The sequence below is a fragment of the Ochotona princeps genome, chromosome 23, assembly GCF_030435755.1.
Source record: "Ochotona princeps isolate mOchPri1 chromosome 23, mOchPri1.hap1, whole genome shotgun sequence".
Lineage (NCBI taxonomy): Eukaryota > Metazoa > Chordata > Mammalia > Lagomorpha > Ochotonidae > Ochotona > Ochotona princeps.
In genome coordinates, this window is record NC_080854.1 from 33964607 (window position 1) to 33977508 (window position 12902).

The following is a 12902-nucleotide window of genomic DNA, read 5'->3' on the forward strand; positions in this document are numbered from 1 at the left end:
CATATATATGTACACACACATATATATTTATCGTGATATTTGAAATATGCATATACTGTAGAATGGCTTAATCTAGCTAATATATGTATCACTTAACATACTTGTCATTTTTAATGATGAGAAGACTTAAAAGTCTCAGAATTTTTGAGAATCCAGCATGTGGTTGTAAAGTACTGCCACCTTGTTATACTGTAGACCTCTTGAATTTGTATCTAAACTGAAATTTTGTATCCTTGCACCAGTATCTCCACAACACTGCCTTCCCCCAAATCCCTGATAACTAAAACAGTCTACCTTCTGCTTCTTGGAAAAGCGCAACTGGTGGAGTGCATGTGCGAGTCAGGACTTGTGCTCCTGCTTGTGTACCTGGCTTTTGTCCTTTAATCCAGCAGATCCCAGGTAGACCTATGTGTTCACAAAGGACACAGCTTCCTTCATTTTGAAAATTGGAATGCATTCCAACCTGTATAGATGCAGCAGCATTCACCGGCCCAGTGGGAGGAAAGCGTTTCCTTTGAGGCCTTCACTGCCATGCTGGCGTCTGGTGATTGTCCTTCTGTCTGTGCAGCGCTCATGCCGCCCACTGCTGTGGACACCTACGTGACCGCTGAGCATACTGTGTCTAGACAGGTGCTGGGTCACAAAATTCTCTTCTTATGTGGGATGTAAGATGTCAAAGGAAGCATGGAAGCGTGGCCACATACAGTCCACAGTCTCAAATGTGTGTTTGGGTTACTGTCTTGCTTTAGCCGTGACCCTGAACCTGGTCACGTTGAATCTTATTTCAAATCAGGTCTGCATTGTAGAAAACACATCCTGTCTTTTGGTATTTAGCATTTTAGCCATTTTTCCATTCTTCACTTCATTGCTTAGTCTGTCATCTTCCAGATTTGCAAAATCATCACACTTTTTACTCAATTTAAATTATTCAAACTAATTTTTTCTGCCACCTCCAATCTAACTTATACTCTCCTAACAAATGCTGTGCCACTGCTACAATTGAATATTTCTTGAAGGAGTTAATAGAAGTGTGAGAGTTTCATACAAAGTCAGAGAAGTCTTTTCAGAGAATTTACATATGCTATTACACTTAAAGCATTTAATAAACCTTATTTAATTAAACCAACTAAATTATTAATGTAGGCTCTTTAGGAAAAAGGTATAAAACTTTACTTTTGTTAGCATCCTGATGTGTTATATGACTCAACAATGTGCTATTCTCAGAAGAAAAAAACCCTTAAATCTGACTGTCAGTATTTTAATGAACTTTGGTATCATATATCTCATATTTTCCTGAATTTTTATGATCTCTAAACAAGATAATTTTCATAAAATGAGAAGACATAGGGATTCTAACACTGGTTTTCACTCTTAAAACTTCTTTAACACAGGATTTATCTAAACCATGCAGTTCTCAAAATCCCATGAAATCTAAATGTCTCAGTTGATTTCTACACCACATTGTTTTACAGCCTGATTTAAATCTTTTTAAATCTTAAAGCTTTGGAGTTTCAGTTCTGGCTCTCCTTGTTCTCAAAGCTACTTTTATGTGTGTGATACAAACATAATTATAGGAGCAGGTTCCAAAAGTTCTCAGTTCATTGAAGATGTGTCAAGTCAAAACAGTCCTTGCTTTATCATTGTACCATTTGCTTAGGGCTAAGCAGAAAGTTGTTGCTAGAGGTCTCTCACTACTGCAGTACAGAGAAAGAGAACCCAGGTGGATCCTGAACTGGAGAGTTGGCACTGAGAATCCAGCGAGGTGAAGGTGGCTGCAATACACAGAAATGAAATTCCTGGAAGGTATCCTACAGTGGGTTCCCATGTTATGTGTTTAGCAAAGAACAGAGCAGTCTCTATGTAATGAAAGACCAGGGGCCAGGGACTAAACCACATGAGGAGAAGAGAGGAAAGAGTTCCCCATACTCAAAACAGGCTGGAGCTAAGCTCCCTACAACCCAGCTGGGAGACTCCCTAATCCATGCAGCACTAAGTAAAATTTTTTTTTATTTTTTTTAATTATTATTTTATATATATATGTTAATTACATTGCGTTATGTGACACAATTTCGTAGGCTCTGGGATTCCCCCAACCCCTCCCTATACTCTCCCCCCATGGTGGATTCCTCCACCTGGTTGCTGTATTACATTTCAAATAGTCAAGATTTTTTCATTGTAAGCGTATACCAAGCATAGATCCAGCATCTTATTGTCCAGATAGATTCAACGGTTTCTTGGGGAGACCATCTCTGGTCTGAAGGCAGAGTTGGCAGAATATCATCCCGATCAATTTAAAGCCACGACATAACATCAACAACAATTTACAACATTATGGAATTAATTGACATGGTATTGAGTAACCAATATGTTTTAAAAAATGCAAATTCTTAACCATATCCTGTGATTACTTCATTGACATTTCAAGTTTAGCTTATATTACTACCGGCTTGTATACACCTTAACATGGCTATAGGGTACTATTCAGCTGTCTCGTGTCAATTTTCATTTTAGTATTTAGCAGTTTATAGTGTTGAAGCATAATTTTGCTGAACTTGGCAGATTTTAGGATAGTCTGTACTGGGTTATAACTCTAACAAGGCATATGTCAACAACTGAGGTGCAGAACAGTTTTAGGAGGGGTGTGCAGAGTAATCTTTAATACCTTAGTGAGGAGTAACTAATCTTTGTGTCCTACCTAGTAAGGCATGTGTGAGTCCACAAGTAGAATATTCATAAGGGTGTCACCGGGCGGGGGAAGGCACTGGACTAGCTGCTGTTCTGGCCTCATAGAGAGAGAGAGACATGAAAGTTTATATAGAGATTATTGGTTGGTCAGAAATAAAAATACATTGATGGATTTAATGATAGTACAGTTAAAGAAAAAAAAAGTTTAGTTAACTTGAAGGCATCAATCAGAATGACCTAAAATGAAACACAAAAAGTAGAAATAATTTCTAAATGGAATCTATAAGCTGTAGGGTGATTACAAGTGGCCTAATACACACTTAATTGGAATTACCAAAGAAAGGTTGGTAATGAAGACATGGGGTTTGAAGAAATAATAGCTGGATGAATTTTTAAGCTTGATGGAAACTTAGTTGACACAAGAAACTCAGTAAACCCTAAGCCTAAAAAAACAAGAAAAGAACTAACTGAAGGAACATCATTATCAAAATTTTCCGGCACCAGTGACAGGGAAAATCTTAAAGGCAGAGACAAAGACTCCATATGAATGGGCCACTAAAGATTTAATAGTAACTGAGTGGTCGGAGGCACACAGTGCAAGAGAGAGGACATTGTAGCTAACTTACCTCTAAAGAATGAGGGCACAATAAAGGCTCTTTAAAGCTGTGCCAAGCTGAAAGTATTTGAAACAGAATCACACACGAAGAAAAATTAAGGGAAGCCCTGAGACTGGTGTTGTGGCATAGCAAAATGAGCCATGGCTTGTGATGCCAGCATCACATGTCAGTGCAAGCTTGTGTTCTGCTGCTGCTCTGTTTCCAGTCTGGCACCCTGCTAGGACCTGCAAAAAACAGAGGAGTAGGATGGCTTGGCCCCTCTCACTGTTGGAGACCCAGAAAAGCTGGCCACAGATCAGTCAGGCACTGGCCACGTGAACCAGAAGAATGAGCTCTGTGTCTCTCTCCCTTTTTTCCCTGTAACTCCTTCAAAATAAATAAATCTTAAAAAGGGAGTGAAGAAGAGAATCCTGCAGATAGAAGGAAAATGAAGCAGGTGGAAGTACAGACCTGAACACAGTTTGGAGGAGACCAGAACTGTGTTTGGGAAGGGGAGGCAGCCTACAGAGGAAGGCTGGTGTGAACCAACTCCGCTGAGACATTGCCTAGGACACACGTTCGCCTGGAAGATGTCCTGTATTTCTGTCTCCTGAATCAGATTGTTGTCCTTTGTTGCCATGATGGACGGAGATCACATTGAAGGGGGATGTAGCACCCTGAAGTTTTGTATTTTGATAGTACAGCTAGCAAATTTCCCTCTCTCAGGGAGGAGGGCAATTTTGGATAGTTTTTTTTTTGATTATTATGTTTTAAAGATGTGAGCGCCTCAAGCATGACTTGGTTTTCTGGTATATACACATACACTTAAGATACAGCATATTGTAAGGCTATAAATAAAAAAAATCTTAAGTTTGTATATTTTGGTGGAAAGTAACAGCAAAAGAAAAAGAAACACAGTAGATCTTCCAAAAAAGGAAAGTTTAGATGTGTCAAACACACAGATGTTTTGTTGCCAGTGGAACTCAGTGCCCTTCAGGATATGTAGGAGTGGAAGTCTATGCTTTAGCTCCAGCATGCTGCTTCTGCGTTATCTTCCTGCAGGAAGAAGTAGAGCTGTCATTCATAATGTCTGTTACTTCAATCACTGACATAATATCAACCAAAATAGGGTAGCTTTGAGAAGAGCCAGGGTGTTATTGGTACATGTAGAAGGCCTACGAGATCCTGTGTTTTCATATCGCACACAAGAGAATCTCGTGGTAGGTGATGCCACTCACTGCTTTTCTGCGAAGACAGATTCATGCATCTCTGTTTTAGTTTCTGTAATTATGTTTATGAAATTATATAACTTTATGGGAAAATAAAATAGGAAGACTGAGCTATGGTGCACAATTGATATGGTTGGAATAGCTAAGATCCTTGAAGTTCCACTGAGTCATTTTTCATTACAGTTCATTCAAACATTAGCTGACTCTGTGGATGGATTACTTATTGATTCACTTGATTAGACTGAATAGAACTGGTATCATCAATATGCTGGAATTCAAAGCATGACAAATATAGATTTTAAACCATGATTTTCTCCCATGTGTAAAATATAAGCACTAGAAACATTGAATTGGTATATAAAGGAAGTTAGAAGACCAGTAGGAAATGAATATGGTGCTCCAAAGGGAGAATAAAAATGAAATGTATTCTTTCCTAATCACGTACCCGTGTAGGATGCTCATTGTTATTGTTAGATTTAGGAAAGCAGTGCCATTACATGTATTGTTACGCACCATCTTCTGCCTGCTAAGGTCTGTATCATGGAGCCACCTCTGTGCTAGCAGGTATTTAAGTCTTTTCTTGACTATTTCATGAAATATTAGTAAGGGACATTCAGGTTTCTCATCTATAAAATTAAGATGATAATTGTTAAATGTGACACTTGTGGGGTCAGAAGTATCCATGTCTGCTGGGTTCTGACAGCTGCAAAAACAGAGCAGATGTTGCCAGCAATGGGGCCTAACAGGTTAAGGTGCTGCCTTCAATACTGGCACCCAATATGCACACCATTTCAAGTCCCTGCTGCTTTACTTCCAATCCAGCTCTGTGCTGATGGCCTGGGAGGGCAGCAGAAAATGGCCCATTCGGGCCTTTGCTCTCATGGCAAACCTCAGTGAAGCTCCTGATTTAGGTCTCGCCCAGCATTGGGCACTGTGGCCCTTTGGGGAGTCACCCGGCAGATGGAAGATTCTCTCTCGCTTGCTCACTTTGCTCTCTCTGCCTTTTAATTTTTTTTTTTTTTTAACAAGATGGCTTAGGCTACTTTCTCGTGGACACTGTCTCAGTTGTCACCCATTTTTTCAGATGAAGAAGCAGGTTATTTAAAATCAGTGTTTATGAGAGCTTCTGTGGCCGGCACACTGGTCACAAGTCTGAACTGTAAACCTGTTTTGCTTTACAGCAGTAGCCTCTGTTTCTTCAATTGGACATTTGGAAAATGGCATTTCTTTCCCTGACTATCTTGCCATTTGAGTCTAAATTCCACCTTTCATTGGGATGATAGAATTCATCTTTCTGTGCATTTCTTTCAGGAATTACAGTTTGAAAGGCTGACCCGAGAACTGGAGGCGGAACGCCAAATTGTAGCGAGCCAACTGGAGCGATGCAAGCTGGGGTCGGAGACAGGCAGCGTGAGCAGCATGAGGTAGGGCGCTCTTCTCTCCCCTGGTTTCTGGGTTCTCAGTTGCTGTGCAGAGTCAGCTGTGTTGTTCATCTTCTGCTATACAAGCCAGCCAGGGAACTGGAACATTTAGTCAGATGTTGGAAGGAAATCGCAGCGGACCTGATTTAAGATGTTCAAATGATGTCCAAATGGCCTGATTTCCTCTTGAAACTCTTTTAACAAAATGAATGCCTGCCCTGCATGTAAATGAAGCATAATCTTGCACAAAGGGGGATTTGCATTTGGGCAGCTTGTTGGAAGTCAGGATATATACAATCCCAACCTTCTAATCTGATTCTTTTCTGCTAAGCGATCCAGAGTTGCGCATCCCTGAGATGAAAGAGGGAAAGAACATTTTGTTGTAATCTGTAATATAGAATATTAGGTGGTAAAATTGCCTTTCAAACATCAACCACACATGCAGTTTCCTCTCTGTGAAAAAGTATTTATTCATTCATAAATGGAAGTGATTATTAAACTAGGTTTTGTTTTCAAAATCATAAAAGTTTATTGAAGACCACAGAACAAATGATCCTCCTGAGGACCATGTTTTCATATTTGAGAATGTAAGGGCATGTGAAAATATGTGTAAATGTTACATGGAAGAGGGAAAAAAGAAAAATACATAAACTTCTGCATGGCTCTACTTTCATGTCCAAAAAATGTAATGTCCTCCTTTCCTTTCTCTTATTCGATCTTATATTTTGAACATGCTGTTTTGTTGGGGAGGTATCTTAATTAAGGAAGCAACAGTAATTATTATTGAAATAATAATTGGCAAGTAACTGTGACAAACCCCAACCTTTCCATGTTTGGACATAGTAATCCTGTGTCATTTCATGCAGTAGATTGAAAGACCGGTGCCGGAAAGGGGTGTGTCTGCCCTGTGGAGACAGTGCTTAAGGACCTAGGCTGCATGTATCAGGAGGGCTCTGCCCTCTCCTATGGCCTCCATTCTCAGGACTTCATAGCTCTGTCAGCCCTCTCCCTTCCCATTGGAGAGAGCCAGGCCCCTGCATTCTCCAGGCAGAAGACAAACAAGGATTCCTGGTCAGGTCTGCAGCTGTTCTGGAAGGTAGAAGATGAGTGTCAAGGGTTCTCGGGGGAGTTGGGATTCCTGCTGAGAGCTGGTTTTAGATGACAGTGGATAGTGGCTGCAGAAGCCTGGTGCTGCAAGAGAACTGACCTGTAAGATTAACTTTCAACTTTTAAAACCTCTCCTGGTCCCTTATTTGATTTGATTTATCTTGAGTGGATTTCTGGAGTCTAAAGTGCCTTGAAGGAAACATATCATTGAACTGCAGGCAGAAAAAACAATCCCCTGGCAAGCTTTGGCTCTTTCTACTCTACCTTACATCCTTGGTTCACAACCTATGATACATCATTGGCAAATATGTGCTAAATATTTATTATATACTCTAAAGCCAAAACATTATTAAATAATCTTACAATGAAGATGACATTGCCTGATTATTTTCCCTTACCTTGTATAATATCAATCTTCATCCAGTTTAACTATTTTATGTATTGTAAGTCCCAAATGAATGAAATCTATGTTTGTATAATGCAAAAAGTTTGCCAAATTTTCACAGAACACCAAGTTTCAGAGCTCCCTTTTCTTGTTTTGTAATAACCTACTTGTTTTCTAAGCTTCAGAAATGCTATGCTGGAAATTCAGGTCTTCATTAAGGTGATGGACCAGCCTAGTTAGCACATCAAGAGAGAGATTCAAGCAGAAATGGAATATCAACATATTCTTTTAAATGAGGACAGTTAAAGAAGTTTATGATAATATGATTCATATCTCTCATTGGCACTAGATCAATGGGAGAGTTTCTGGTAGAAGTAAATTGAAATTAACTATTACTTTCCAGACATATTTTTACAAAACAAGTGAGAATGACTAACACAAGTAATTTGAGTTTTCCTGTGCCTCTGTTGAGGAGAAAAAACATTCCCCATCTTATTCCTGTGGTATATTTTTTTGTAATTACACCACTGTTTCCACCTATTGGAAAGATGTTATTAGTTTTCATTTATAGCAGTCACCTTTATAGCAGTTACTGAATAATAAATGAGAATTCCGAGATGAGGAATCTGAAGATAACTGTTGTGACAAATCAGCTTCTACAACCAGCAGTCTAGCTTATACTGAGCTGAAATCGGGAGTACTGTCTCTCTCTCACTCTCCTTAGATTCTTCTCTTTAAAAAAAAAAAAATTTATTTATTCATGTAAAAGAATTACAAAGGAGAGGGAAACAGAGGAAGATTTGCCCATCCACTGGCTTACTCCCCCGATGACTGCAACAGCCAGGGCTGAGCCAGGCCAGGACCTTCATCCCCATCCCCTCATGGGTGGCACGGCCCTGCATGCTTAGGCCATCTTTGCTCTCCCAGGCCATTAGCAGGAAGCTAGTCCAGGAGTGGAACAGCAAGGACACAAACCAGTGCCTGTGCGGGATGTTGGCATCATGATCTGCAGCTGTACCCACCATGCCACAACGTCAACCCCTCCCCAGATTTTTTTAAACACGCAATTTTGTATTATAGTTTCCAGAATTTGAACCAGTAAGTGGTCATATAAATATTCTTGGCCATTGGGAAAGGTATTATTGTTACTTTTTCCTAGAGCTACAGTTTGAATTTGACCTTATCTGGCTTCTTGCTGACTTGGCTTTACTCAGCCGCAACTAATTATCAGAGCAAACCTTTCCAAGAGATTGACTCGTCCCCCCCTTCTGCAATTGGGGTTTAGTTCCATACCTTCTGCTGGGTCCCCGAGAACCACCCAGGACTAATACAGATGATGCTCTTTATTTAGGTTCTGGATCAGGCCTCTTGTTAGAAACCACCTTTGATCACTGATCCATTGTGACGGTCTGGCTCACACACACCACACAGCCTAATCCTTGGATTATTGCATTGTCAGGCAAATCTTAGTTGGGTTGTCTGATGAGACAAAAGCCAGTTTCAGGCTTAGGGCTCTGCATTGTTGTTTAGAATTCTGTGACCCAGGTTCTTGTTGTACTTTCCATAGAAACTTTCTCCATGGAAACCCATTTCTCTTTCTCTAGTCAGGCCCATCCACCCCAAGTTGGCGAGCTGCACAAGTTGTACATCAGAGCTATACTGTAAAAGTACTTTTCCCATTTCTTCAGTTCCTTGAGTATATTGTATCTTCCTGTCTGAAGCCCTGTGGCCCTGAGATCCCTTTTTCTTCAATATGCCCTTCCTGTCTGAGCCAGCAGTGCAGCATTGTGGGTAAAGCCACCACCTGCAACACTGGTTGGTATTTTGTATTGGTGCTGGTTTGAGTTCTGGCTGCTCAACTTCTGATCCAGCTTCCTGCTCATGACATGCCTGAGAAAGCAGTGGAAGATGGTGCAAGTTCCTAGGTCTCTGAGCCCAAATGGGAGACCTGGAGGAAACTCCTGGCTCCTGGCTTTGTACCACCCTACCTCTGGCCACTGCGGTTGGGGGAAGAGGGGTGGAATGAACCAGCAGGTGAAAGATTTGTGTCTCACTGTCCCACCCTCATCCCTTTGTAACTCTGTCTTTCAAAATCAATCTTTAAAAAAAGAATATGCTCTTTAGCCTGATTACCTCCTCTCTGGATCTGATGGCCCAGTGGAAACTCCTGTGCTGAATGTCTTCTTGATAGGTCCTGATTTGACTCAGGGTCCCTTCTGTGGGAGTCATTCTGAGGCTACAGGTATGGAAGTCAGTTAGGCTGACGTTCCAGCTGCCTTGCCGGAGGTGCTGCCTGGAAGAATGTTTCAGTCTCCAGTTGAAGGATGTGTGGAAACTTCTCAAGTCTTCTTGGAAATTTTAAGACTGTAAAACACTTCCAGATGCCTGCTCACATTCCTTGATTTTCATGGGCAGCAGAAAAATAATAGGAGAAAAACAGTTTAAATTTCGAGTGTTAACTGCTGGGAGACCTGATAAGGATGACGGTGGTGGTGGTGATATGGGATGATTGGGATATTTCTGAGGAGTGTGGCCATCCTTTTGTAGTTCTTCCTGTTGGCTGGTACTTTTGTATGAGTCTCCCTGGTCACTGCTTTTCCTGCCTTTGCTAATTCTTTCAGCTAGGTATCATCATTCATTGTCTCAGCCTCACCAGTGGGGTAGCCAAGGCAGAACAGGGTCATCCCTGCAGGACTGTGTCCAGCTCGCTGGATCCTCAGAACAGGCACTAGACACTATGGGGGCTAGTTGGATGGAGCTCAACCTGCCCATTTTCCAGCAGTGAGAACATGAAGGATAGCCTAAGGATAGTAGAGCTCTAGCCTCCATTGCGGGGAAAGGAAGCAGGTGAGAGTTGTGGTTTCATTCTTCCTGTCCTTGTACACCCTGCAGCCGCTTTAGGAAAGAGCCTTTGGAGCCAAAGGCCCCAGTCTCATACTGACCAGCAGGTAGGCATGAAAGCATCAAGGTTAGTGGTGCTCTGAAGCATGCAAATTCCCGAGGTGAGACCTGGGCCATGAAAGATCCAACAGCAGGAGTTTGATTCTTCGAGATTCCACAGTTAAGCCTTGTGCCAAGTGTATCACTGGTCATAGGAGCGGAGAAGCAGGCTAGGAGATAACTGACTCAAAATGTGTTTGAATACTGGAGGCATTTTTTTTCCCAGCAGGTTAGACAGGATTCTTTTGATGTTTCAGTGAGCTTCCAACCTTAAATTAACCTCCCTGAATGCCCTACAACTCGATGACCTCAGTGATGATTGTGAAATAGAGGACCGGCTCCAGACGCTGGGGACTCACCCGTGACAGTCTAGTGCTGGAAGAAAGGGAAGGAAATGATATCCTTCCAGTGTCTCTTTCTGTTTTCTCTATCTTGCTCTTTCCCACTGTCTCTGTATACACACAGAAACATTCATTAATGTATACATATATGGGAATCTATATGGTTTATATTTATATTTGTGTGTGTGGTCACATCATATATTGTTATTAGTCATCAGTGACATGATGTGAATATGGAAAACATTTCCCAAAGTTGTTCATGTAACCGAGGATATCTTCAAACCCCGAAACTCCTCCACAATGCGTGTGTACAGGGATGCTCAAATTAGATTCCTTTTGGGTAGACAGAAAGGAGGAAATGGAGCTAGGGTAGCCCTCCGCGTTCCCAAGCACATTACCTGTCTAGTTTTCACAGCCTCCTGCAAAGTAAGTTTTATCTTCACATCAAAGGGATGAGGAACCAGGCTTTAGATATTATGTCACTTGACCAAAGTCATTTAGAAAGTGCATAGCTAGATGCGGATCTAGGCACAGTTTCTTCTGCTTGAACCTGATTCCGTCTACATGGCTGTCATGTGGCATTGCAGTCTCTCACTGCCAAGTGACTGGCTGTCTCCCTGGCTGGATTGTTACCCCTGTAGGACTGTCACCTTGGCATATTTGTCCTGGTCCAGGTTGGCGCCTGCCCTATAGGTATGACTCAATGATTACTAACTCTACTAAGCAAATGATGATGAAAAAAACTATTTTACTAACCAGACACTTCTCCTGAAACTAGCCAACATTTCTGTGGACTACATTTCTGTGAAAATCACCTTGTCATTTTTTTATTATTTTAATAGCCCCACAGCTTTATGTTCCTGGACAGCAGTTTATTATAACTCATGCAAGAAAATCACTCTTGAGAATTTCAGGCCCCATTAGTTTCCTCAGTGCATGCCTCGCCTCTGACCACTCTCTTGTCCATCCTGGTCCCAACACTATGAACTGGAAGAAACTGACTGGCTGGTTGAGGTAGGCAGCATTCTAAGATGCCTGCTGAAATCCTGTCACCATTTGATGTCCATAGCCTTTAGAATCTCCTAGGATGTGAAGATGAAGGGATGTCACTTCTGTAATTGGGTTATGTTTTATGTCACAATTGACTTCAGGAAAGGGATATTATCTGGGTAAACCTGACCTAATCACACAAGCCCTTTGTATCAGAGTTTGGAGATCAGAGACAAAGGGAGTCGGAAATTCAATTCCAAGCCAGGGAAATTTGACACAAGATAAATTGGCTGTTGCAGGCTTTGAAAATGAAGGTAACTACATGGCTAGCAATGCAGATGGTGTATAGATGCTGAAAATAATCTTGAGCTGACAGCAAACAACAAAACCAGAACCTCAATTCTATGGTATAAGGGAATTAGTTCAGAAAATAGTCTGAATAAACTTAGCAGATTATATCCCCAAAACACTTTAGGAAGAAAGTAGCTCTGAAGAAATTTTGATGACAATCTTGTTAAGCCCAGTGCGGAGAGCCCAGAGAGAGCTGAACTTTACAAAATCTATACGACTTTGCCTGAAACAATAGGTAGTATTTTAAGCTGCTAAATTCGTAGTAATTGGTTATGCATTAGTGGAAAACTGATAGAGTGCTTTCAGCGAATTCTTGTTGGCAATATATATGTAGTACAGCGAGCCAAATTACAAGTTTTTGAGAAAAATAATTCTTAGTTTCTAACAATGTATATATGTATATTCCATTCAAAAGATAAGTGCAAAGATCACTGTTTTTATGCACATGTGCATACAGTTGGATTCAAAACTTAATCAGTGTTCTTGACTCTAAAATGGATAAGTATTTGAATGTTGGATGGAGTGATTCTTTACTATTGAATAAGGCCTCTACTCGATCCTTAAACCTGCCTGGGTGGTCGGTGCTGGGTCCATGTGTCATGGGGGCGGGGGGCCCTAGTAGGGCTGGGGTCTCCTGACCTGGTTCCTTTGGACCACCTGCATGGGGGTGCTGGATCTGTGAGCTGCAGGTGGGAGGTGGAGGTTGTGGGACCTGGGTTGCCTGACCTGAGTCCTTTGGCTCACCTGGGCAGTGGATGGTGGGTTTGTGAGCCTCAGGAGTAGGGAGTCCGACGGGGCCCAGGTCAGGCAGCCCAAGGGCCCAGTGGTGCTAGACAAAGCCCGCTGGCTGCCTGGCA

At 41.6% G+C, this 12902-nt stretch overlaps 1 protein-coding gene across 3 annotated transcripts in view; it reads left to right on the forward strand.

The window, feature by feature from the left end:
* CTNND2 (catenin delta 2) overlaps nt 1–12902 on the forward strand; it is a 702327-nt gene that overhangs the window by 233975 nt on the left and 455450 nt on the right. For all 3 annotated transcript variants that reach the window (XM_058680080.1, XM_058680081.1, XM_058680082.1), the window contains one exon: nt 5822–5934. In XM_058680080.1, coding sequence (XP_058536063.1) covers nt 5822–5934 — 113 coding nt within the window. The remainder of the gene's footprint in view (nt 1–5821; nt 5935–12902) is intronic.